The following is a 27,324-nucleotide window of genomic DNA, read 5'->3' as shown; positions in this document are numbered from 1 at the left end:
TGTGCGTTTGATTAGCGAGCTAGCTAGCTGAGGGAAGAAAAAAAGAGCCCAGCTACGGATAGCAGGCGGGCCACTGTTAAATATGTAAGGAATGAAAGAGTATAGAGGAGATATTGCGTTCGCGCAACATACACACACACACACCAAATTACACAAGCATAACCACTATTAAATCCCTGGCTGTATATCAGGAGTAAAAGTAATGCGGTACGGTACGGGCAAAACGTAAGCCTATCACAATTATTACAACATGCCCAAAAAACTATAGGTTATAACACCATTATTTAACATTGCTGCATGGAAAATGTGCGAATTGACAGGAAACCGGGTGGCATATGCTCCAAATTGTTATGGTTTGAAGAGAACAATTACATTTTGTCAAGGCTGATCATTGAATGTATTAATTTAACCTTTATTTAACTAGGCAAGTGGTTTAAGAACGCATTCTTATTTACAATGACGGCCTGCCAAAAGGCCTTCTGCAGGATGGGGGCTGGGATTAAAAATAAAAGTATAGGACAAGACAGACACCACAACACTACATAAAGATAGACCTAAGACAACAACATAGCATGGCAGCAACACCACATGACAACAACATGGTAGAAACACAACATGGCAGCAGCACAACATGGTAGCAGCACAAAACATGGCACAAAATTATTGGACACAGACAACAGCACAAAGGGCAAGAAGGTAGAGACAACCATACATCACGTGAAGCAGCCACAACTGTCAGTAAGAGTGTCCATGATTGAGTCTTTGAATGAAGAGATCGAGATAAAACTGTCCAGTTTGAGTGTTTTTTTGCAGCTCGTTCCAGTCTCTAGCTACAGCGAACTGAAAAGAGGAGCAACCCAGGGATGTGTGTGCTTTGGGGACCTTTGACAGAATGTGACTGTCAGAACGGGTGTTAGATGTGGAGGATTAGGGCTGCTGTAGGTATCTCATATAGGGGAAGTGAGGCCTACGAGGGTTTTATAAATAAGCATCAACCAGTTGGTCTTGCGACGGGAATACAGAGATGACCAGTTTACAGAGAAGCTCCAGACAAGGGAGGATGAGTTGCCCAGACCGAGGCGTGCGTGTAAATGCATCCATTTAGGCTACAAGTGTAGGCCTAATAACAATCGCATAATGTTATTTTTTTGTGGGGTTGCCTGTTTTGCATGTTATTTTCGCATTAAGACGTGTCACATATCAGTTTGCAAACAATGTAAAAAATCATAAAAATCCTTGAGTTAATAAAGCTGCATACAAACATGGTCTCTTTTTTGCCTAGGACGGCTTTATGTAGGTCCTAACAGTTTGTGGGCACCGTTTGTCACCGTTATAGTGCAATTAATATATTGTTTAGTGTTGTGTAGTGGCTTTGCTGGAATGTATATTAAAAAGAAATTGGGGAGTTTGCCCCAACAAGATTTACATTCTAAAATTGCGACTTTTTCATAAGACTATTGGAAGACAAGCTTTCCCTAAAGTAAATTATATTACACTGAACAAAAATATAAACGCAATATCTAAAGTGTTGGTCCCAAGTTTCATGAGTTGAAATAAAAGACCCCAGAAATGTTGCATACGCACAAAAAGCTTATTTCTCTAAAATATTTGTTTACGTCCCTGTTAGTGAGCATTTCTCCTTTGCCAAGATAATCCATCCACCTGACAGATGTGGCATATCAAGAAGCTGATTAAACTATAAGCATTACACAGGTGTGCCTTGTGCTGGGGACAAAAGTTTTGTCACACAACACAATGCCACAGATGTCTCAGGTTTTTAGGGCGCGTGCAATTGGCAATCTGACTGCAGGAGTGTCCATCAGAGCTGTTGCCAGATAATTGAATGTTAATTTCTCTACCATAAGCCGCCTTGGTAGAATTTGGCAGTACGTCCAACCGGCTTCACAACCGCAGACCACGTGTAACCACGCCAGCCGAGAACCTCCACATCTGGTGTCTTTTGCAGGATCGTCTGAGACCAGCCACACGGACAGCTGTTGAATCTGTGGGTTTGCACAACCGTCTCAGGGAAAGCTCATCTGCCGCCATTAGGGTTCAGAGGTGGAAACTTTCAGTGGGAATTAACAGGAATATATGGGAATTCAATTAAATATATGCACGCCTCCCGGGTGGTGCAGTGGTCTAAGGCACTGTGCTTAGACCACTGTGCTAACTGTGCCACCAGAGACTCTGGGTTCGAGCCAGAGCCCAGCATCATCCGGGTTAGGGAGGGTTTGGCCGGCAGGGATATCCTTGTCTCATCGCACACTAGCGACTCCTGTGGCGGGCCGGGCGCAGTGCACGCTGACCAGGTCGCTAGGTGTATGGTGTTTCCTCCGACACATTGGTGCGCCTGGCTTCCTGGTTGGATGTGCGTTGTGTCAAGAAGCAGTGCGGCTTGGTTGGGTTGTTTTTCGGAGGACGCATGACTCTCGACCTTCGCCTCTCCCGAGTCCGTACGGGAGTTGCAGCGATGAGACAAGACAGTAACTACTACCAATTGGATCCCACGACATTGGGGAGAAAAAGGGGTAAAATTAAAAAATAAATATATGCAAATTAATATTAATATCATTTAAATGTTGATGTTTTTTTGCATTGGATATATTTACAAATGGTAATATGGACATCAGACTCTGAGGCCTCATCTTCACTGTCTGTGCAATGGCTACTGCTCTAGGTTTCAGGAGTTTAAGGCTGCTTACCACTCTCTCCCAAAATACCAGGAGGATCCTCTTGATGGGGCTGTCCATATCGGCAGACTGTGATATGGCCATTTCTTGGAGAGACTCCTTCCCCTCCAGGAGACTGTCAAACATGATGACAACACTACCCCAACGGGTGTTGCAGGGCAGCTTCAATGTGGTGCTCTTATTCTTCTCACTTTGCTTGGTGAGGTAGATTGCTGCTATAACTTGATGACCCTTCACATACCTAACCATTTCCTTGGCTCTCTTGTAGAGTGTATCCATTGTTTTCAGTGCCATGATGTCCTTGAAGAGCATATTCAATGCATGAGCAGCACTGCCAATGGGTGTGATGTGAGGGTAGGACTCCTACACTTTAGACCAAGCAGCCTTCATGTTCACAGCATTGTCTGTCACCAGTGCAAATAACTTCTGTGGTCCAAGGTCATTGATGCCTGCCTTCAGCTCATCTGCAATGTAGAGATCGGTGTGTCTGTTGTCCCTTGTGTCTGTGCTCTTGTAGAAAACTGGTTGAGGGGTGGAGATGATGTAGTTAATTATTCCTTGCCCACGAACATTCGACCACCCATCAGAGATGATTGCAAAACAGTCTGCTTTTTCTATGATTTGCTTGATCTTCACTTGAACTCTGCATCCAGCAAATTAGTAGATAAAGCATGTCTGGTTGGAGGGGTGTATGCTGGGCGAAGAACATTCAGAAATCTCTTCCAATACACATTGCCTCTGAGAATCAGATGTGAACCAGTTGCATACACAGCTCGAGCAAGACATTCATCAGCATTTCTCTGACTACGTTCCTCAATTGAGTCAAAAAAACTTCTGATTCCAGGAGGACCATGAGCTGTTGCTATCGATAAGGTGTCTGATTCATAATTTCCACCTCGAATAGAAGTAGAGGGAATTTTGACAGAGGTTGCTTTTTGTGAGCGCTGAGGGAACTTTATGCACTTGGCCAAATGATTCTGCATCTTTGTTGCATTCTTCACATGATTTTCCACATTATTTGCAAATGTACACAGCTTTTCCTTCTACATTAGCTGCAGTGAAATGTCTCCACACATCAGATAGTGCCAGTGGCATTTTCCTGTAAAGATTAGAACAAAATGTGTAAAAAAAAACAAATACAATTCCATGTACAGATAAATAGTTAAGCAGTTAGATTAAACAACTCCTTTGTAAGATAAATGTTTCAAAATGAAACATATATGGAAACAGGTGAATTAACAATCCTCAGTTAGCAGGCTCAAGCAAGCTAAAACCCACATGGTAGCAAAAACTAACTAGCAGAAATTGTTAGCAAGTTAGAAATGATTTCAACACACTTTGCTGTAGGCTACTATTTACTAGTTAACAAAAGAATAATGTATGTCATAACAAATATATTCGGCTCACCCAGTATTGTAATCAGAATTTACCAGAAAGCACGTAGTCCTTGGCTCAGACAGTGTAGTAGTGTGGGCTCAATAGCATCTTATTAGTGTGCAAGATCTTGAGAATCAGCTGTACATATGATGGAAGTGTGCACTGCAGATGTGATAGAAGACTGCACTGTGCATGCAGAGGGTTGCAATTCCATTGAATTGGGGATAGTTTAACCAAAATATGCCACAAGACCTAGAATTGCCTTATGTATCCCACAAAAAAAAGCTCACTTTTTTTGATGAATTTAAGCAAAATTCCCCAAATTCCCAGGCTTAACTTCCCATGCAACATTTCAGGAAGATTTCCGGAAGGTTTCCGATCCTTTGCAACCCTAGCCGCCATCACCTTCATCTGTCGCCATCACCTCATGTTTCAGCATGATATTGCACGGCTCCATGTCGCAAGGACCTGTACACAATTTCTGGAAGCTGAAAATGATTCCATGGCCTGCATACTCACCAGACATGTCACCCATTGAGCATGTTTGGGATGCTCTGGATTGACGTGTATGACAGCATGTTCCAGTTTCTGCCAATATCCAGCAACTTCGCACAGCCATTGAAGATGAGTGGGACAACAATCCACAGGCCATAGTCAACAGCCTGACCAACTCTATGCCAAGGAGATGTCACACCAGATACTGATTGGTTTTCTGATCCATGCCCTACTTTTTTTTAAGGTATCTGTGACCAACAGACGCATACAGTGGCAAGAAAAAGTATGTGAACCCTTTGGAAATACCTGGATTTCTGCATAAATTGGTCATAAAATTTGATCTGACCTTCATCTAGGTCATAATAGACAAACACAGTCTGCTTAAACTAATAATACAAACAATTATACGTTTTCATGTTTTTATTGAACACACTGTATAAACATTCACAGTGCAGGGTGGAAAAGGTATGTGAACCATTGGATTTAATAACTGGCTGACCCTCCTTCGGCAGCAATAACCTCAACCAAACATTTTCTGTAGTTGAGGATCAGACCTGCACAACGGTCAGGAGGAATTTTGGACCATTCCTCTTTACAAAACTAATTCAGTTCAGCAATATTCTTTGGATGTCTGGTCATGCCACTCTCTTGAGGTCATGCCACAGCATCTCAATCTGGTTGAGGTCAGGACTGACTGGGCCACTCCAGAAGGTGTATTTTCTTCTGTTGAAGCCATTCTGTTGTTGATTTTACTTCTGTGTTTTGGGTCATTGTCCTGTTGCATCACCCAACTTCTGTTGAGCTTCAATTGGCGGACAGATAGCCTAACATTCTCCTGCAAAATGTCTTGATAAACTTGGGAATTCATTTTTCCGTCGATGATAGCAAGCTGTCTAGGCCCTGAGGCAGCAAAGCAGCCCCAAACCATGATGAGTCATCTTTGCAGGACGGCCACTCCTAGGGAGAGTAGAAACAGTGCTGAACTTTCTCCATTTATAGACAATTTGTCTCACCGTGTACTGATGAACATCAAGGCTTTTAGAGATACTTTTGTAACCCTTTCCAGCTCTATGCAAGTCAACAATTCTTAATCTTAGGTCTTCTGAGATCTTTTGTTCGAGGCATGGTTCACATCAGGCAATGCTACTTGTGAATAGCAAACTCAAATTTTATAGGGCAAGGCAGCTCTAACCAACATCTCCAATCTCGTCTCATTGATTGGACTCCAGGTTAGCTGACTCCTAACTCCAATTAGCTTTTGGAGAAGTCATCACATCCGGCCGTGATTGTGAGTCCCATAAGGTGGCGTACAATTGGCCCGTCGTCGTCCGTGTTTGGCCGGAGTAGGCTGTCATTGTAAATAAAAATTTGTTGTCTTGCCTAGTTAAATAAAGGTTAAATAAAAAAAATACAATTTGTGTTTTGTTAGTTTAAGCACACTATGTTTGCCTATTGTTGTGACTTAGATAAATATCAGATGACATTTGATGACCAATTTATGCAGAAATCCAGGTAATTCCAAAGTGTTCACATACTTTTTCTTACCACTGTATCTGTATTCCCAATCATGTGAAATCCATAGATTAGGGCCTCATTTATTTATTTCAATTGACTGATTTCCTAATATGAACTGTAACTCAGTAAATTCTTTGAAATTGTTGCATGTTGTGTTTATATTAAGTGTACATTACTTACATTATTATGAAGAGGCAGCCGCAGAGATGAAAAGCGCATGGGTTCTGAAAGTAGGCTTTCAGGTATTTCGAGGCCTATAATTCATCTAAACAGTCTTCATTTTAATTTGACTTTAGGCTACTAACAACAAGAGGGCTTTGTGTTGGAGCCTATTGATACCTTTTCAAGAAATAAGAAATAGGCCTACCTGTTTGACAGACTCAATTATATTCTACTATCCATAGATTTTGTCAGCCAATTCCTTCAGTTACCATGCACTCCTTAAATATCTCAGTGTCTGTAAAGGGCTTGTTGTGAAAACTTGTTGTAAAACTAGAGCTTGAATTGAGAGGTTAGGTGAGGGATTTGTGGCTTTTGTTAAAGAAAATGGCTAAAAGCATAGGCCTACCCCTTGTTAGCTTAAGATTTCGATTCTTTCATGGACCTGATTTATATAAAGCAATCTAAAATTATGCTTTATTCCACAATGGTAGAAACAAGCTGTAAAATGCCGGGGAAAAACGTGACTCCGATGCATATGGGATATCTTTGGTTTGTCTTTATGACATTCAGAGGCAGCGCTACAACCTTCCAAAGCCGACGAGACAAACATTTTTACTTTGCTTGGGAACTAATGTGTGATTCTGTCACTATCAATTGACGTTCAGCGTTCATTTGTTTTGTAAAAAAAATGTTACCCGCTTTTTCTCCCCAGTTTCGATCTTGTCTCATTGCTGCAACTCCCCAACGGGCACGGGAGGCGAAGGCCGAGTCATGCGTCGTCCGAAACATGACCCTCCAAACCGCGCTTCTTATCACCCGCCCGCTTAACCCGGAAGCCAGCCGCACCACTGTGTCGGAGGAAACACCGTTCAACTGACGACGGAGGTCAGCCTGCAGGCGCCCGGCCCGCCACAAGGAGTCACTAGAGTGCGATGAGCCAAGTAAAGCCCCCCCGGCCAAACCTTCCCCTAACCCGGACGATGCTGAGCCAATTGTGTGCCGCCCTATGGGACTCCCAATCACGGCCGGTTGTGATACAGCCCGGGATCGAACCCAGGTCTGTAGCCTTAGATCGCTGCGCCTTAGATCGCTGCGCCACTCAGGAGGCCTACGTTCAACATTTCAACAGGCTATTAAACAACATACGGTACTAACTTTTAATCAGTCAGGAGCAAGCCAGGTAGCCTAAGAAAGAACAAAAATGAATTATTTAGGCTATATAATTATTATTTCAAGACTATAGCCTGCAATTTAAGAAATAAGCATTTCAACAACAAATCAACAACAGCACTTTAACAACATGCCTATAAATTTCACATTCAGGAGGTATACAATGACATTAAAAAAATATTGCTTACAAATATATAATAACGAAATGAAAAAATGCCTTATTAGACTATAGTCAGTGCCTTTTGAATTAACTTGTATTAACACGAGTTTGGCCAGTCTTTGATTTCAGGATCCTGTGGCGAGCTACAGTATGCATGCCTAGTTAGCTCATTTTGATTACATTCCTTAAATTCCCATGGCTTAATCACAGTCAACAGAAATATATTTTGCAACAACAATATCATGGAGTAGAATAAATGAGAAGATTATAGTTTCCCAAATGAAATAAAGTTACAAATGCATTTAGGCCTAACTGATGATATGAGGCTGCTGTGTTAAAAAAAACTATGGATTTTTCTCGAATTCATTGATGATCAGATACTTCAGTTGTAACTGGTTCTGTTGCGCTCAATTCTTACAGTTGATAGACAACTTTAGGCCTGTTCCAAACTTAGACTATCCTCTTTTTTTAACAAAAGAATATAGATCAATACATCTCCGGAGCTGCAACACGCGCTCATTCATTGTCATCCTCCATTGTGGTATTACAAAATATTCTGCTTGTCTCCAGTAATGTAAAATGACACACATTACGTAAATGAAATGAGTTTATAAAATCTAGATTTGTTTTCAGACCACAAATAAATGATAGATTCATGCAGTGCTTTTTTTATTATGGAGATCTTTCCACACCTACCCTTGTCTGCGGTGGTCTGCGAATCCACAACCTTCTGGTTACTTTGCCATGTAATGCTTACAAAGTGAAGAACAGTTTGTAAAACTGCATATCTAAGAATCTGGTCTGTCCTCAGAGTGAGAGTCAAATGTTAGGCATGTTCTCTGCTATCCACTTTGTTTTAATTATTCTTTTGGGTATACGAGAGGGTAAAGTTTTTTTTTCAAGCGGTCAGGGATGGTCTGGTAAAACATATTTTACTGAAGGGAGGACCATCCATTTTACTTTCAGAGAGGTACGATTTTCTCAAGGTATCCCTCATTATAAAAAACATCTGGTCCCTTAGTCTTTGTCATACCCTTATCTGTTTCACCTGTCTTTGTGCTTGTCTCCACCCCCCTTGAGGTGTCGCCCATCTTCCCCATTATCCCCAGTGTACTTATCAAATTTTATTAGTCACATGCGCCGAGTACAACAGTGAAATGCTTACTTACGAGCCCCTAACCAAACAATGCAGTTTAAAAAAAATACGAATAAGAAATAAAAGTAACAAGTAATTAAAGAGCATCAGTAAAATAACTATAGCGAGACTATATACAGGGGGGTACCGGTACAGGATCAATGTGTGTGGGCACCAGTTAGTTGAGGTAATATGTACATGTAGGTAGAGTTATTAAAGTGACTATGCATAGATGATAACAACAGAGAGTAGCAGCAGAGTAAAAGAGGAAGAGGGTGTTCAGCAGTCTTATGGCTTGGGGGTAGTAGCTGTTTAGAAGCCTCTTGGACCTAGACCTGGTGCTCCGGTTCCACTTGCCGTGCGGTAGCATAGAGAACTCTCTATGACTAGGGTGGCTGGAGTCTTTTTAAATGTTTAATAAAAAATAAAAAAATGTATCCCCTTTTTCGTGGCATCCAATTGTTAGAAGTTACTGTCTTGTACGGGCTCGGGAGAGACGAAGGTCGAGAGCCATGCGTTCTCCGAAACACAACCCAACCAAGCCGCACTGCTTCTTAACACAGCGCGCATCCAACCCGGAAGCCAGGCGCACCAATGTGTCGGAGGAAACGCCGTACACCTAGCGACCTGGTCAGCGCGCACTGCGCCCTGCCCACCACAGGAGTCACTACTGCGAGATGAGACAAGGATATCCCTACCAGCCAAACCCTCCCTAACCCGGACGACGCTAGGCCAATTGTGCGTCGCCACATGGACCTCCCGGCCGCGTCCGGCTGCGACAGAGCCTGGGCTCGAACCCAGAGTCTCTGGTGGCACAGCTAGCACTGCGATGCAGTGCCTTAGACCACTGCGCCACCTGGGAGGCCCGGTGGCTGGAGTCTTTGACAATTTCTAGGGCCTTCCTCTGACACTGCCTGGTATAGAGGTCCTGGGTGGCAGGGAGCTTGGCCCCAGTGATGTACTGGGCTGTTCGCACTACCTTCTGTAGTGCCTTGCAGTCGGAGGCTGAGCAGTTGCCATACCAGGCAGTGATGCAACCATTCTCAATGGTGCAGGTGTAGATCCTTTAGAGGGTCTGAGAACCCATGCCAAATCTTTTCAGTCTCCTGAGGGGGAATAGGTTTTGTCGTGCCCTCTTCACGACTGTCTTGGTGTGCTTGGACCATGTTAGATTGTTGGTGATGTGGACACCAAGGAACTTGAAGCTCTCAACCTGCTCCACTGCAGCCCCGTCGATGAGAATGGGGGCGTGCTCGATCCTCTTTTTCCTGAAGTCCACAATCATCTCCATTGTCTTGATCATGTTAAGGGAGAGGTTGTTGTCCTGGCACCACACGGCCAGGTCTCTGACCTCTTCCCTATAGGCTGTCTTGTCGTTGTCGGTGATCAGGTCTACCACCGTTGTGTCGTTGGCAAACTTAATGATGGTGTTGGAGTCGTGCCTGGCCTTGCAGTCATGAGTGAACAGGGAGTACAGGAGGGGGCTGCGCATGCACCCCTGAGGGGCCCCTGTGTTGAGGATCAGCGTGGTGGATGTGTTGTTACCTACCCTTACCACCTGAGGGCGGCCCGTCAGGAAGTACGGGATCCAGTTGCAGAGGGAGTAGTTTAGTCCCTGTGTCCTTAGCTTATTGATGAGCTTTGAAGGCACTATGGTGTTGAACGCTGAGCTGTAGTCAATGAATAGCATTCTCACATAGGTGTTCCTTCTGTATAGGTGGGAAAGGGCAGTGTGGAGTGCAATAGAGATTGCATCATCTGGGGATCTGTTGGGGCGGGCATGCAAATTGGAGTGGGCCTAGGGTTTCTGGGGTAATGGTGTTGTTGTGAGCCATGACCAGCCTTTCAAAGCACTTCATGGCTACAGACGTGAGTGCTACGGGTCGGTAGTCATTTAGGCAGGTTACCTTAGTGTTCTTGGGTACAGGGACTATGGTGGTCTGCTTAAAACTTGTTGGTATTACAGACTCGGACAGGGAGTGGTTGAAAATGTCAGTGAAGACATTTGCCAGTTGGTCAGCGCATGCTCGCAGTACACATCCTGGTAATCCGTCTGGCCCTGCGGCCTTGTGAATTTACCTCGAAGCGAGCATAGAAGTAGTTTAGCTCGTCTGGTAGGCTTGTGTCACTTGGCAGCTCTCGGCTGTGCTTCCCTTTGTAGTCTGTAATGGTTTGCAAGCCCTGCCACATCCGACGAGCGTCAGAGCCGGTGTAGTACGATTCGATCTTAGTCCTGTATTGAAGCTTTGCCTGTTTGATGGTTCGTCAAAGGGCATTTCAGGATTTCTTATAAGCGTCCGGGTTAGAGTCCCGCTCCTTGAAAGCGGCAGCTCTAGCCTTTAGCTCAGTGTGGATGTTGCCTGTAATCCATGGCTTCTGGTTGGGGTATGTACGTATGGTCACTGTGGGGACAACGTTATCGATGCACTTATTGATGAAGCCAATGACTGATGTGGTGTACTGCTCAATACCATCGGAGGATTTTTCCGGAACAAATTCCAGTCTGTGCTAGCAAAACAGTCCTGTAGCTTAGCATCTGCTTCATCTGACCACTTTTTTATTGATTTATACCTGTGTTCTTATACACTTATACCTGTGTTCTCTGAATGTCTGTTGCCAGTTCGTTTTGTTTCGTCAAGCCTACCAGTGTTTCTTCCCGTGCTCCTGTCTGTCTCTAGTTCCTGTTTTCTAGCTTTCCCGGTTTTGACCATTCTGCCTGCCCTGACCCTGAGCCTAACTGTTGTTCTGTACCTTGCCATACCACCCTGGATTACTGACCTCTGCCTGTCCTGACCTTGAACCTGCCTGCCGTTCTGTAGCTTTCGGACTCTGCTCTGGACTACTGACCTTTGCCTGCCCTTGACCTGTCGTTTGCCTGCCCCCCTGTTTGAGTAATACACTTTTGTTACTTCGAAGCTGTCTGCATCTGGGTCTTTCCCTGAGCCTTGGCAGTCTTAACATATAGATGTTGGTTGTTCCTCCTAAAAAAGCACAAGAAAGAGGATTTCTACACCCACCATCTCAGATTGTTCTGAAATCGTTTCTGTTGTTAGAAACAGATACGATTATCATTCCTGCAACATTTTTTTTCCAGAAATATAATTTAATCTCTGAGAATTTAAGCTAATTGATGGCACCCATACGCTGCTGCTACTCTGTTTATTATGTATCCTGATTGCCTAGTCACTTTAACCCCTGCCTACATGTACATATTACCCCAACTACCTCGTACCCTTGCACATTGACTCGGTACCGATACTCTTGTATATAGCCTCGTTATTGTTATTTTATTAATAAAGTATTTCTTTTTTTTCTTTGCTAATCTTTTCTTCCTTTTTACTCTGCATTGTTGGGAAAGGGAGGTAAAGTCTACGGTGAAGTCCACACCTGTTGTATTTGGCGCATGTGACAAATAAAATTGTATTTGAGTTCAAAAATGGATTGTCAAATTACTTCTTATCACAATAGAAGGAAACAAATGATTCCCTATAGATGTACTACTTCAAGGATATCAGATATGGCTTTCATCAGAGCAATCTGTCAGGACATAACACCATCTGCTTTGACAGTTGACACTATTATAGAACTTCATTTATTGAATGATTCCAAAAGTACACCATACAGCCAGAGGTACAGACAGTGTCTAGGAACGTTTTGCTCTGCAATGTGAGTCATGCCTGGAGATCCATCAAGTTATTGACTATATTTTCCACAAGAGGACCGGACTGTTTCACAAGATGCAATATATCCTTGATGTTACACGGTTAATTCACTGTGACTCACTCAACCAGGTTCTCTAAATCCTCAAGCCCCGAAATCCGTATTATAAGGATATGTGATGTTTATTTGGGATGAGAGGCACAACTACACGTCAATAACTTCCTCAGAGGAAGACAAAGGTGTCAATGAAACAGCACTCAAGAAGCTTTATGACAGAAACAGGCCAATCAAAATGGGTGCCAGGCATTTCATTTAACTAAAACTGCCGTACATAAACACAGCAGCCATTATACTGACAGAGTTGTGAGTCCGGCTACAACAGCCGGGGTCACGTGGTTTGACCTCGGTGATGGATGTTCAATCAGCCCCACATTGGTGCCGATGCTCAGACCTGGAGCCAAGATTGAAGAGCTCATCTCTGGGCATGGTGCACTTTATAGGGACAGAATCAATTCACTTCTCCCCCTCTTCTCCCCGTCCAAGATTCTCCCTCTATATTCTTAAGGAAGTAATTCATGTAAAAGAAAAGGACAAAGTGCCAAGAACATCTGACTGTCATCTCCCGTAAATAACAGGTGATATACGACTTTCTCACTCTGCTGGCTTTGTATCTGTCGTGTTGATGAAGAGCCGCTGGCCACGGATCCAGATCGTCATATTTCTGTCAGCCACTACATGGTCCCTCTTGCAAAGGACGGTGGTCCATTGACGAAAGCCATGGTTACTACCTATTGATTGAGTGCACTGGGGGGGCTGACTGCCTGTCCCCCCCTCCCTCCTTCTTCCACATCTGACAGGATAAAAGTATAGCTGGGATGGACCAAAGGCAGTGGATTGCTGGGGCAGGTTGAGAACGAGTTGATACTACAGTAAGCACTTCTTTGGGACCGTTGCTTCGTTGACATGGACAGTTTTGTCTCTGTGAACTACTGGCTGGGACTGCTAGCTTTTCTGCTTCTACAAGGGGTAGTCAGTGTGGAGGGCAGAAGCATCTTCAACCCTGGTGAGTCTGCTGGTTTGGTGAATGAATGTGTACTAGATGCTGGCCTATTTGAGGCATAGACTACCTGAAGATGTAGGCAGTCTGAGGACGCTGGTTACAACTATGGGTTAATTCCCAGCTGTTTGCATGCATTGTCAGTTGTTATACTGTGAGCATGCAAAAGCATATGAATAATTGTTTTGTTGGTATTCTATGGCGAAGTCATTTAGTGTTTGCTTGGCAATTCAATTGTGTTCGTCTAACAATACTGTTAATACTACACTGTGAATGTGGCTCAGTTTAAAGGGGATATTGTGTAATTATATATTTATGTACACTAGGTGCTTTTGAAGTTGTTTACAGTAAATCAGATGTACTGCCGTTTTTTCCACATATTCAGGAAACCATGTATATCCCCAAAGAGGAGACACAGATGCCCAGAACAAGATTCTAGCATTGTTACTACATAGAAGCTTAGAACCTATTGAAAGAAGCGACGCTTTAGGTAAGGTTTTTACAGTATATCACACACACACACACACTACAGTGTTTGTCAATGTAAAAAATAGAAGGATGTGTATATATAATATTACATGGACTGTTCCTCAGGTTTGCCGTTTACGCTAACACATTTTTTCTTCTCTGCAGGTTTAGAGTTTGCCAACAAGCTAGCGGAGCTGAAGGAGGTAGGTCATTCAAGTGTTTCGTACACACAGAGTGCAACAGTTTAAGCAATTGGTGTGTTCTGTGCAGTCATATATTTCATCCAGCTGAGAAGACGGCATGCTTCTTAAGCAGGGTTTATGAGATGAACAGGTAAACATAGTTCTCCTTGACTGAGACACTGAAAATTCCCCTGGGATTTAGCCTTTACATCAAGCAAATCTACCTATTGTCTGACGGAGTTCAAATGAGAGCTCTAGCAGCATAATCTCTCATGGCCTTGGATAGGGATTACCTTACCTGAGAGACGGCACCTTCCATAAAGACCGACACGGGGATCCTTTGGCCGTCTGTAACCACTGTGTTCTCTCCTTACAGATAGAGGCTTTGAAGGTGGACTTAGAGCTGGAAAGGGAGATCTCATCAAACACACTAGCAGAGGACGAGTCCATACCGAGGAAAAGGGCTGAGCGTAAGTTTCTTATTGCTTATTGTCGCCGATGGCACTGATTTCAGTCATAACACATTTCATTTCCTATAGTGGTCTTCATTTTACAACAAAATTATTCTCCTCCTTGTAATAGAGCAAGAGACTGAACGGTGTTTTCTCTGTGTCCACAGCCTGTTTCTGGAAGTACTGTGTATGACAGCCTAAGGGAGAGAAGAACCTCTGAGTCCTGCTGCATTGCCCTAACGCTCCAAAGACTCAACACGCTCACAGACATCAACACAACTCACCCATTACCAAATGTTTAAATGTTGTAACATAACTAATATACTACTACTATAATGTACTCATCACTGTGCTGTAACCTCTGTGCTGATGTCGCAGTATCGGGCGTCTACAGGTATTTATAATAGGTTCAATGACTGTTGGGTCTAAATCAGGGTGGGCATAAGGTGACATTTTATTTGTGTTGTTTTGCATAATTACCTTGTAGTGCATAATTACCTCAAACGACTGAAACTACTTGATGGACAGTTCTGTATTGGATGTAATGTTTCAGATGCTTCTCTACAGGACTCCAACTTTTGCGATGACAAGGAGTTATCAGCATTTCTCTAAGAATGGAACGTATTGTTGTCCCAACCTAACATATTAGTCTGCTGACAAAGGACTTGGTCCATGTTTCCACGCCCAGAGTAAGTGTCCTCTTCTCAACATGTTGACTTTGTCTTCCTCTAGTGGTAAATGGGTGCAGTGACGCAATTCATGTACTTTCCATTGTCAAATATCAGTATTGTTTTGATGAAATATCAGTATTGCTTTGATGAATGTGTTACCGTTTCCTTCATTTAATAAACTATATATTATCATGCTAGCTTGTGTCTTGGCTACCAGTGATTATGTCACTCCAGGAATAGAGAAATAAATGGTTAGATCAACCCCTGAATTGTAAATCACTGGATAAGAGCGTCTGCTAAATGACAAAAATGTGAAATGTAAGGACCAGGGCTGTTTTGGAAATGTTTGGCTATCTTTAGGCTATATCTTTTGCCTGAATGAAACACCTTTACGACTCAGTCGCAAAGACAAGATCTGGCAATAATCGTGTCCAGTATGAGAGTGAGAAAGTCCATTGAGGTGCACACGCCTTATAAGTACATTTTTGGGGGGGTACCTGTATAGCCTCAAAACATGGTTAAAACTATCATTTTGATATCATGGATGGTCAGTCCTTGCATCCATACCTCTGTCTACAGATGTAGGATCTTAATTTGAGCCAGTTTGAGCCAGTGCAGTAACATCCTCATGAGCAAAAGAGTGACCAAATGAAGATCCTACATCTGTATGAATTTGAGAGTGGTTACATTTCTCCAACTCCATCCCTCAGCTTTTTTTACAGAGACAGGGGCGGTGAGGACACTTTGTTATTGTCTCAACTGCTGATTACCACCTTAAATACAGTATTATTTACACATTGTTATGTAAATAATACATATTATTTAGGCTATTCAATCTTGCACCAAAAATGTATTGTTTTAATTACATTTTACCAGTTTTGTTTTAGTCGTGGTAAAACTATGTAATTTACAGTTCTACAATTTTGGCTCAGCTGAGAATTATTGCTCTGCCCATGACTTTGTTTTTCTGCCATGGTCTCTGCCTCTCTTCCCTCATTGTCACTTTGGTGGTGCATTTGGGAGCCGAGTCATTGGCTAGGTCTGAACATTGGGCAGTTGCACCAATGATAGGGCTCTCTGAACCCTACAGAGAGATAGATGGGAGTGGAGGGACATCTGAGAAACCAGTAAGCCTGTGCAATCAGCTGCCCTGTCTGAAAACCACAATGGAATATTGGAGAGAAACGTGTGGCTATGAAGCACCACTGACTTACCTGAAGCGGTAGAAGTGTAGACCTGACTACAACAGGATAGGGTGAATTATTCATCACTCATGGCCTAATCAAAACAAAAAACGCAGACAAACAGCTAAGCTCGCAACCATACACAAATGCACGCAAGCACACCAAAATAGAACAGAGAAAACCATTTAAACCTACTCCATGAGAATGTTACGGGGAACAGGAAGCAGCAGCATTGGCAACCGTCCAGTCTATAACTGATATATTGTAATGTGGGTCTTATCTCGCCATGTTCAGCGGCCTGTTGACCGGAACACGGGCTTGCATGTGGTCTGAGCATCCTGCTAAGATAAATTATACGGAAATGGAGACGCATCCTATTAAGTCTCTCAATTACCAGGCATATAAGGAACAAGAGCAACACAACAAGTCTGCTGTGGTGCGTCTCGTTTGAAAGGTAGGCAGAATTCATTGCATCAGTCTACTACTGCATTCCTTTTCTGTTTATTATAAAGTACAGAAACTCTAGTACTGTGCATTGATTATTTGTTTGGTTAAATAAAGAGAGAAAAAAATGCCTCAAGTCCATAAACGTATCATTCTTGTGCAGTTTATATTTATAGGCTACATTGAGGATTTTATTGAATTATTTTAGGCTATCTGGCATTAGTGCGTAAGCCTAAGCTTCAGGGCCTAACTGTACAGGCGCCAAGTAGCTTACACGCCAATCGCCAAATGCTTTTGGGAACAGGCAAAAAAAAAAAGGACAATGTCGAGTTTAATTCAATAAGAGAAAAGCTGCGAAATGGAGAGTTGAAGATAAAGAGAAGGGAGGGCCTGAAAAGTACTGTTTGGGAAAGAATTGGTGAAATGGTAAAAGAGGATGATGGATGATTGTGAGGTGCTATAGAAATTCGACAGTCACAAGATGTCACGCCTAGGGAACTGTAGCCTACTGTTCAGACGGGTTGAATTGAAACTGAAATCTATAACCTATAATCTATAATCTAGAGCCCCGTGTGGCTCAGTTGGTAGAGCATGGCGCTTGCAACGCCAGGGTTGTGGGTTCGATTCCCACGGGGGGCCAGTACAAAAAAAAGTATGAATGTATGTACTTGTAAGTCGCTCTGGATAAGAGCATCTGCTAAATGACTTAAAATGTAACCTCTCTGGGAGCAAAACTCATCACTATGATAACGTTTCCATTATTAGCAGCATCTAGACTGTCCACTTTGAAGTGCTGAGACAGAATGGCTATATAAAGGAATGGAACATATATGACCAGGGCCCCGCCACCATTATAACCTAGACAGCGTCAGATGTGGGCGTTAACAAGCAAGAACTGAGACGGAAAGATAATGGTGGAGAAAGGTCAAGGGAAGTTATTTTCATATAGAGGGAGGGGATTCTATACGTTATGCAAAGACGGAATACTATAAAGGCAGGGCTCTGTGATAAGAGAATTCAGCTGTTCCATAAAATTGCTCGGCTCTGTTACTTTGTAATAAAGTCTAACTGAATCTACAGGTTCCGGTATCTGTGCAAATATTTGACTCAATATTTTCCACAACACCTCTCACATAACCATAATGTTAACTCCTGAAGAATTAAGCACTTCTTGCAGTAAAATTATACACCAAATGTAGGCTAAATTTTGACTCGGGAATAGGAGTGGAGAAATAGGATTTCTTTCTTTCAGCATCTTGAGAGAATGTGAATGCGCAGTTAGATAGCACCTCTACAGACGGTATCTTTATCAGCATCATAAAAACCGATAGTATTTCAACCACATAAAATATGCATCCGAGCCAAATTGAAATCTTATCAGAAAAATGTTGGGTCGTTTTCACAGCTTTCTATTTCCTCACAACCGGTCAAACTGAAGTCATTTTTAGAATCTTTTTTACAGAACATATTTCCCGTATTTTTTTTATACAGCTGACCCACGCACCACTAATAGGGGCAACCAAGCAATGTTTTTTGGCCCATAGACTACTTTCAAGGTGAGGAACCATCTAACAAGAAGTTGGAAAACACTGAGCTTCACCTTTAATCTAGCAACTTGTCATATACAGTACTAGCCTAATATTGATGATCAGCAGATTTTGATCTTAACACATTTTTCCCTTCAATAGGCACCATGTGGAGCGTATTACTCTTTCTCCTGGTCCAGCCTTTGCTCACCGACAGCATGGTCTGCCCTAGCAGCTGCATGTGCAACCTAGAGGGGGCCGTCAAATGTGTGGGCAACATCAGGGACGTGCCCAAAGGCATGCCCACCAACATGTACCTACTTCAGCTGAATGGCACCAACATGAAGGTTCTGAACGAACAGAGTCTGGCCATGTTGCCCCTTATGCTGCGTTTAGGCATCAGCCAAAGCCCTCTGGACACCATCCACCCTGAGGCCTTCCATGTGGCCCCGCAGCTCCTCTCCATCAAGCTGTCATCCAACGCCCTCTCCAGCCTCCCTTCCCGGGTGTTCAGCCGCTTGGTCAGCCTGGAGCAGCTGCATCTGGATGACAATCGTCTGGAGTCCATCGCTCCCGTGTTGTTTGAGGGTCTGGCCAACCTGCACGAACTGGACGTCAGTAACAACGCCATCGCTCACCTCGCCCCCAATGTTTTCCACGGACTGAGTAGCCTGCGCTATCTCAACTTGGGGAGAAACTCCCTGCAGCAGCTGCCCCCCACCTTGTTCCACTCATTGACGCGGTTGCAGTTCCTCATGCTCTACAACAACAAGCTAGAGCGGCTGGAGGTAGGCGCCTTCGATGAGCTGGCCAACCTCCTGGAGCTCAAACTGCACAACAACCAGATCGCCCACATCCCCCCCGAGGTGTTCTGGGCCCTAGGCAACCTCATGACCCTCACCATGTCCTCCAACCAGCTCCAGGGCGTCCCGAATGAAAGCTTCTACCACCTTCCCAAACTCACCAAGCTCACCATCTACAAAAACCCTCTGCTGTCACTGCCTGATAAGTTGATGGGCCAAATGCCCGGGATGAAGGAATTCTACCTGTATGCCACCAACCTCAGCACCGTGCCCTGGAGCCTGTTTGCCAACATGAGCGGGATGGAGAGGCTCTCCCTGCACCTCAACAACAAGCTGAGGGAGCTGCCCCCTGACCTCTTTTGCTGCCTGCCCAACCTCCAGAAGCTTTCCCTCAAGTCCAACGACATCCAGGATCTACATCCAGATATCTTCTCCAAGCTGGCCAATATGAACACTCTGCTCCTGAATGACAACAAGCTTCGCTCCCTTTCTGAGGACATATTTAAGGGCAACCCCAGTTTGGCCAGCATCGAGCTGAAGAACAACCAGCTGCGGACCCTTCCGGGGGAGGTCTTCTCTACTGCAGAGGGTTTAAGGGTTGTTACTCTGAGTGGCAACCCATGGGACTGCAGGTGTGGCATCAGAGACATTGCAAGTTGGATAAAGCTTAATGAAGGCATGGTTAGTGATCTGACGGATGTGATATGTCGTAATCCGTACCCTCTACTTCTCCGCCCACTTGGTTCCCTACTCGACGAAGAGTTTAAGTGTGACGTTACCACACCCTCGAGCAGCCGCACCACCCGCTCTTCGATTGAACTCATCCATGTCGTTTCCACTACAGCTCTTGAGGAGCAAGAGGCTGTAGAATTCACACCCACAACTACTGCACCCGAGGCTCCATCAACCCAACAAACAGAAAATCCTACTGAGAGTGTCAGGTTCACCACACCTGGGTTGAGGCGCACAACAGCTGCTACACCGACCGCCGACGTTCTCGACATTCTTGACGACGACTATATATTCAAGCCTATGGGCACTGAATCGCTCCCCGTCCATTTCCTATCCCCGCCCTTTCACGACAGGCTGGTGTTTGAGAACGGGCTCGAGTTTGTGCACAACATCCGCCTAAAGGGCTGGGTTTACCTGTGGACGCTGCCACCCAATGGGGCTTACGTTGGGTTCCTCATGGCTCTCCATATCCTTCTAGTGGCCACAGGCGTGGCCCTGATTCTGGCTGCCATGTACGGGATGTACCGTCTCCACCAGGCCACGGAAGACCTAGGAGCAATACTCACAAACAGGAAACACACCATCATATCAGAGAGGAAGCAGAAAGACCCAGATGAACTGTAGCTTCACCAAATGCGAAGATACAGCACAGTATGTGTCGAGAGTATCGTTGTGGTGAAACAGTTTTTAAAAGAATAGTGGAACAAAACCTTGGAAATCTGTCAATGTAAAGCACAAGCCAACGTTGTCTGCATTGTGTGAAGTTCTTTAGTATTAGAAGAGTGTAGCTGACGATTTATTCATTAGGCATATCTCGTCTCCTCCCAGTGGTAGAAGCTTTGAACAACAGGACCAAATAATGATCCTCTCAGGGGGAGAGGACAGTCACAACATTGGTCCAAAGAGCCAGACCATTATAGAGTTAGGCTAGCTCTTTTTTATTATTATTGTGAAAATAACGGATGTCGGTATTGATGACTACACGGACCTAGCGAACAGTTTCTCAATTGTATTGGGTGAACCATATGTCCACTAAGCAGTGGGTAAAATTCACCTCTGGAGTACAAGCTAAGCAACCTTGTATTACTCCTAGGAATTTGCCAGTCTCTATCATAGGGTAAAGTCAAAGCATATGCTTAAATTAATGGCCATATGGTGACAGTATGCATTCTTTCAGCGATACAAAGATTGGCAACATCTAACCAGTGGAAAATAACGTTGTCGTGGCTTATTAGTTAGACAGAAACGTGTCAGTTGATAGAGGTCATACTGTTTCTGCAGCTGGGGAAAGTAAGCCTAACCGCATGAATAAAAATGTCCTGATGTCATAGGATTATCTTATTCCTGCCTTTCCCACTAGCAGCTATGAGGGATCCTAATATGCCTGCATATTACACACACACACACACACACACACACACACACACACACACACACACACACACACACACACACACACACACACACACACACACACACACACACACACACACACACACACACACACACACACACACACTTACAGAGAGACAAAAATGTAAGTGAGGTACTGATATCTTACTATTTAACTGCTCAGAGACATCTTGGTAGGCCGACAGGTGTGAATTCTGAAAATTAGGTGACTTTTGGATGACCCCCACACATCACAAGACCAATTGCAGTCATTTAAATGTATTAACACATTGAAAAAAAGCAGAAACAAGGTGTTAAGCTTCATGTATTGTAGGTGAGCTGATGCTTTTCTTTTGACTCACGGGACACTACGAAACAGATACGATGAGGCTCCTATCTCAGTCCTAAAAATGGGAAGCTCAAGTACACCATTTCTCAATATCATAGTGTAGTAAGACATTTTTCGTTTGGAAATGTTCACTGCAATGTTTCCTTCCAAAACAAAAACAAGCATCCACATGAAAAACTGTATCAGGCATTGGCATTCATTTATCACCATGTACAAAGTTGCCTATAAAACATTTGTTTTATTCCATTACTCTTGTGATGGCAGATCATTCTCATGTAGGCTATTTGAGAACTACACTGTTAAAATAGAAAGACTCAAAACACCATCATTGTGTTGTGAAACCATGAAAAGTAGTTCACGTAAGCTGAGATCTGGTGTTTGGAGGGTGTTTGAATGTAAACCCAATGCCAGTGTTATAATACGGTGAATGTATTTGAAAACAGAATGGAGATTCAGAAAGTGGTTCTTCAATTTGAATATTGGTGTTAAGATTGTCTTGTGAAAACCATTTCTGGTGTTTCAGTGCATGTAAAAGGCAGCATCTAAACACAAAAAGCATGTTTTGGCAGACTGTCTCTCATACAATCAAATGATTTTGAAATGACAATGGTTTATAGCGTAAATATTGATTGGGGATGATTTTATTTGAGTTAAAAAATGTAAGAAAATACTGGGAATTGAATACTTTTCCTAGGGTAGACAATGGCACTAATTATAGGCTACTGTTGCCAGGCCCATTGTGAGATTATAATGACGTTACAAATCAAAATGACAACTCTTTATGTTGTCAAAACATTGTCTTAGTCCACTCAGTCAGTCTTCAGGACTAAACTGTTGTGCTGAACCACCCTTCGTATACTGAGCACACCGGGCCCGATTCAGACTTGCGATAGACTTAACATGGACTCAATAAAATAATAACTCAAAAATGTTAAAGTCCATGTTAAATCAACTTATCTTAATTTTTTCTGTGCTTTGTTTAGAAAGATTAGCAACAGGAGACTGATTAAATAGTGAATTCTACCCACTCAACCACACAGCCACGTACCGTGTGAAGAACTTGGGCCCCCATATCAGAATGTTTAGATTAAAGGCAAAATTTGAACTTCAGACATTGTGCTGCTTTACTGTTTAGAATTCCTCCAGTCTGGGGCATGGAGGTGGAGAGAGGGCATTCGTGTCTGGTGTGCCCTCTAAGCAAACTCTATGGTCAAGTATAAAAACAGGCAAGTATGCGGGCACCTCCCCTTTATTCAGGTCCTTCACGAACTCATACAGGAAAGAGCACAACAAACTCTAAGGTGAAACTCTCCAAAATAATCCAAGAAAGTATGCGTCAATGACAATGCGAGTACAAAACGTTATTACATTGAAGAAAGAAACAGAAAAGGAATTCACTCAACAAGAACTAGCCAGCAGATCTGACCCACTTGCTTACAGCTAGTGATGTTACGTTTGATACCGGCGCTCCAAGGTATGCGCCGAAATCGCTAAGCAGCTAACCTCTAAGATGTCTGCCGATGCGTGTATGACTTTATCAGCAGTACGTTATCAATGACCTCTGAAGCTTTGTTTGATCACGTGCTTTTTCAAACCGTATGCTGCCAAACGCAAGATCCCACTGATCACGCCGTTGTTCCGGTGCCTTTTCCGATTCCAAGCTGATTTCAAACACTGACCTCTACTGGACACCGTACATACAAATACAGTTAGGATTTTGTACAAAAAGTTTCACCTAACCGGTAGCTTAGCAGATAGACGAGGGAACTATGTAACAGTCATGGACGTGAGGGTTCGGGTCGAATCCCGTTGAAGGCACACTATTTAGAAAAGTATTCTTTCTGCACTGTTGCTCAAATTTGTTTTATATAGTATAGTATAAGCTTCTGTCTTATGCATCCTAAATAGTGCCATAGATTAAGTTTTTGCAAAATAGTCAAGCATGATGTAAGATGTGAACCTAGTATTCCAACTGATTAGGCTACTAAAGCCAACGACATACCGCTGTGCCACGATGCTATAATGAAAACAATGGGGGGGAAAATATCTCTGATAATCACACACTGCTATTTATTGCTGACCAGCAGAGGTCACTAATGTGCATTGTGAACATAATAAAGCTCTGCGTAATTAACCGTTTTTCGGCACAATTTGGTGAAAGCGCCGAAGCCTTAAGAAAGCCTCGGTTTCCCATCACTACTTATAGCTGCACTAGGGTCAGACAGGCTTCCTGTGTAGATTAAGACACCCCGGAGCTGGCGCGAGATATGGCTCGGAAAACGCACCTCAATTCAGAGATGAGAAATGTGTTGTATTCCGAATTGTCCTCTTATCCCAGCTGTTACACCGAAAAGATTGAAAACTGTTGTTTTTATCCTCATGCTAGCTAGTAGCCACAGCAGCCATTGTGGAACGGCATGTCGCATTGAACAACAAAGGAGCTGATTTGTTGACACTGCCATTCCTAAATGGCTGCTGTTGCTTCGGCTACCTAATATTAGGACGAAAAGGACTGTTTTCTGGAAAAACTAGCATTCGTTAAATCTTCTATGCGTAACAGTTGGGATAATGGGACAATTTGGAGTACAAGGCATTTCTCATGCCTGGATTGAGGTACGTTTTCCGAGCAATATCACGCAGGCTCTGCAGTGTCTTAATCTACACAGGAAGTCTGTCCGACTCTTGTACAGCTGTAAGCAAGCGGGTCGGATCTGCTAAACAAGGGCATTTGTTTTGAGTAGCATTTCGGCTGCTAATGGTTGCTGTATGCTTATAGTTCAAGTCAAACAGACATTTTGATTCATTGATTCGTTTTCTTAATGCTACATTGTAGTTAGCTGACACGTCATGCAGATGTTTTTATGCAAATGGAGGCCTGTTTTTTGCATGCCAAGTATTTTTTTTGTTTGGCTTGCCTACTAGCTTTATATATTGTTTGATGCCTGCACCACATGCTATATTTTACACTAAATAGCCACTGCCAATTTAGCCTGCTCTAGCGTTGGCCTGCCTCACCACATGTTACTGCATCCCACTTTTGGCATTCATATTGTTCTGTTGTTGCTATATTTACAAAGCTTCATTAATTGTATATGCATTTTGCTATTGATGTTTAATAATTGTATATTCGTATAGCAATTTATGAATATTATAGCAGTTAATAACTTCATTATGCATTCATGCACGATCATTATTGCTTGTTATTATTATTTGCCTGCAGATAAACATACATACTACGTTACCAACAGGCTGGCCATACCTAACCAAAGGAATCAAGACAATGATCACAGACTAATGCCATCTGACCTGTCAACTGTCAATCATATCGTTAAACTCAACTGTACTGTGATTCAATACATCTGAACAACCTTCCATGTACCATCTTCTGAATATAAAGACTCGGGTCAAGTACATTAGCCTAATGGATGACTGGTGTATCGCATTGAGCCCTGGGCTGAATTTTTGTATTAGTAGTCATTGCCTGTATTTTTGTCCATGAATCTGAAATATAATGCCATATTTCCCTTGATTTAGAAGAATATGATTAACACCTTACAGATCTTTGAACTGTCTTAATCAATAAAAAAATGTAAGACCTGTCAATGTTTTGTCGTCATTTGATGATTTGCAAAGAAAAGATAAAGCATTTGAAACTTCGTCTTGAAAAAGTAAATGTTGTACTCGTGAATTACCCTGGACAAACGTATTCATTTGTATTATCACAAAACGATACTCTCGTATCATTTCTTTGAGCATAATACCGTACATTTGACCTTTTTGGAGTTTATTATATAAGAGCAGGGAACGTACAATGAGAGGAGGTATTTCCATTTACAGTATATGGAAATTACAGAAGAAGGGATGTAATTCTGCCATAAGTGTTTACAACCTTTTCCAGGTTAGTGCGCCCAGTCTCTTGCAATGTGTTGCACAACTCTTGATTAAGTGATGTTACAACACACCATGTCATGTTTCAGAACACCTTAAATCTGTCCCAAAGTCCCTTACACCCATGTGTTTCAAAACTCCAGCAAAGTTAAGGTTTTGTGTCCTTAACGTTGGTGGCAGCTTAGTTGCCACTAGTTTTAGTGTTACAAAACACTTCATTTTAAACAGTGTGTAAGTACAAGTAGAATTTAAGTCCCTAAAAGGGTTATTAAACCTGAAAAGTACAAACACAAAATACTTTGGAAAATGAATGACAAATTCCAAGTGATTGAATATAATCAATGAACAAAAGAGAATGAAATGCTGAATAGCAGCCAAGTTCATCACTATGGCGACCGGTGATTAAGCCTTTCCAGTACATTGAACTCACATAACAGTGGGCAGAGATCACACTATTCACATCACTGACACACACTCGAATAGTTCACATCTAACACAGGACAGGAAACAGCAACACTGGGTTTTTACCCATAGTCATAAGTCACGAGGACTGTGCCTTAAAAACAGCCATCATAGGTTAGGGTCCGAGTTTGATTCGTCAGAATACTTTCAGTGAATAGAAGTCATTGTAAACTGGCCAATCCAAACATTTCAATTCACAAAAGGGTATCCCCCCAAAATTGTCTGTGCACAGCATTTTAGCAGTAGCCAAAAATCGGACCAAAATTAGGCTAGCACTAATGATAATGTATCAGGACCTACACAAACGTCTGTCTGTGTAAACCTTGCACAACCCATTACCTACATAAGTTGGCCTATTGCTCTTCTTGACTAATACAACTTCCCTGCAAAAACACCCTGTGCAAAAGACAAGGACCCGCCCTTTATTTTGCATGTTCCTTAATGGTAATCAGCTACATCTGTATTTTGACCACGCTGGTCACATTAAGCACATGTTCTCGCTGCTGCTAGGCTGAGATATACGTTAACTCCACCCATGCTATCTTGTTTAGGGTGTAGGGGGGGTATCCGTGCCCTTGGTCTGCGTAGGAGTCGTAAAACAGACGGATTTCCCTTTTACAGCAACAGAGAGGAATGTTAATCAGAATAACAAGTTAACGTACAACCTTTCTTTGGGTCTAATTGAGAGCAGATGATTGCCACTTTACCTGTACTGAGCTAAAATTGTTTTTCTGCAGAAGATTGAAGTTTCTTTGGAATCTTGGAATAGAAGAAGTGAATACCCCTGGTTCTCCATCATAAGTTAGTTATTATCTGAAAGGTTTGATCCCTAGTGCTGTATGCCTCTGAGCCATGCATGAGAACCCCAGCCCCTCCCCTTCCACCTCCATGATCAGGCTTTTGGTCATCAGTGCATTGGGCAGCCCCTCCACCCCAACTGAAAGCCCACTGTCAGCATGTCAACGCCTAAAACACACGCCGACTTACTCATGCACAACTACAAAGTCCCATGCACACACAGTAAACCCCCCTTCCACTAAATTCTCAACAATCGTATACACAAATACTGTTGATCAAAACACATCCCCCCCCCCCACATGGATGCCACAATTCCACACATGGAGACATTCAAACACGCTCAAAGGCAAGTAGTCCCAAGCACACCCTCACACAAATCCAGTCCTTTTGCAGAAAGGGTGGGGCTTTCCCCTCACACAATCCCCCCACCATACTTCCCAAAAATGCGTGTGTATGTGAGAAAGAGAAACAGACAGAGCAAAGGCGGTGCAAGCAAGCTTCAGTACATGACCTGAAAGTTTCAAGGGCACAGGGGGAAAAGATTGATTG

The 27,324-nt window shown here is 43.1% G+C and overlaps 2 protein-coding genes across 2 annotated transcripts; both read left to right on the top strand.

Moving 5' to 3' along the window:
• Positions 1-13,330: 13,330 nt before the first annotated feature.
• Positions 13,331-14,719, top strand: LOC120055133 (urotensin-2B-like). Its single transcript, XM_039003059.1, has 5 exons — positions 13,331-13,430; positions 13,810-13,914; positions 14,058-14,095; positions 14,451-14,544; positions 14,694-14,719. Exons 1-5 carry the CDS (start codon positions 13,331-13,333, stop codon positions 14,717-14,719), a joined length of 363 nt encoding a protein of 120 aa, XP_038858987.1.
• Positions 14,720-16,796: 2,077 nt separating this feature from the next.
• Positions 16,797-25,230, top strand: LOC120054622 (platelet glycoprotein V). Its single transcript, XM_039002111.1, has 2 exons — positions 16,797-16,835; positions 18,514-25,230. Exon 2 carries the CDS (start codon positions 18,519-18,521, stop codon positions 20,508-20,510), a length of 1,992 nt encoding a protein of 663 aa, XP_038858039.1. The 5' UTR covers positions 16,797-16,835; positions 18,514-18,518; the 3' UTR covers positions 20,511-25,230.
• Positions 25,231-27,324: the final 2,094 nt, after the last annotated feature.

Source organism: Salvelinus namaycush, chromosome 10, assembly GCF_016432855.1.
Source record: "Salvelinus namaycush isolate Seneca chromosome 10, SaNama_1.0, whole genome shotgun sequence".
Lineage (NCBI taxonomy): Eukaryota > Metazoa > Chordata > Actinopteri > Salmoniformes > Salmonidae > Salvelinus > Salvelinus namaycush.
Note: the sequence above shows the minus strand (reverse complement) of the source record. Positions and strands in the feature narration are given on the sequence as shown.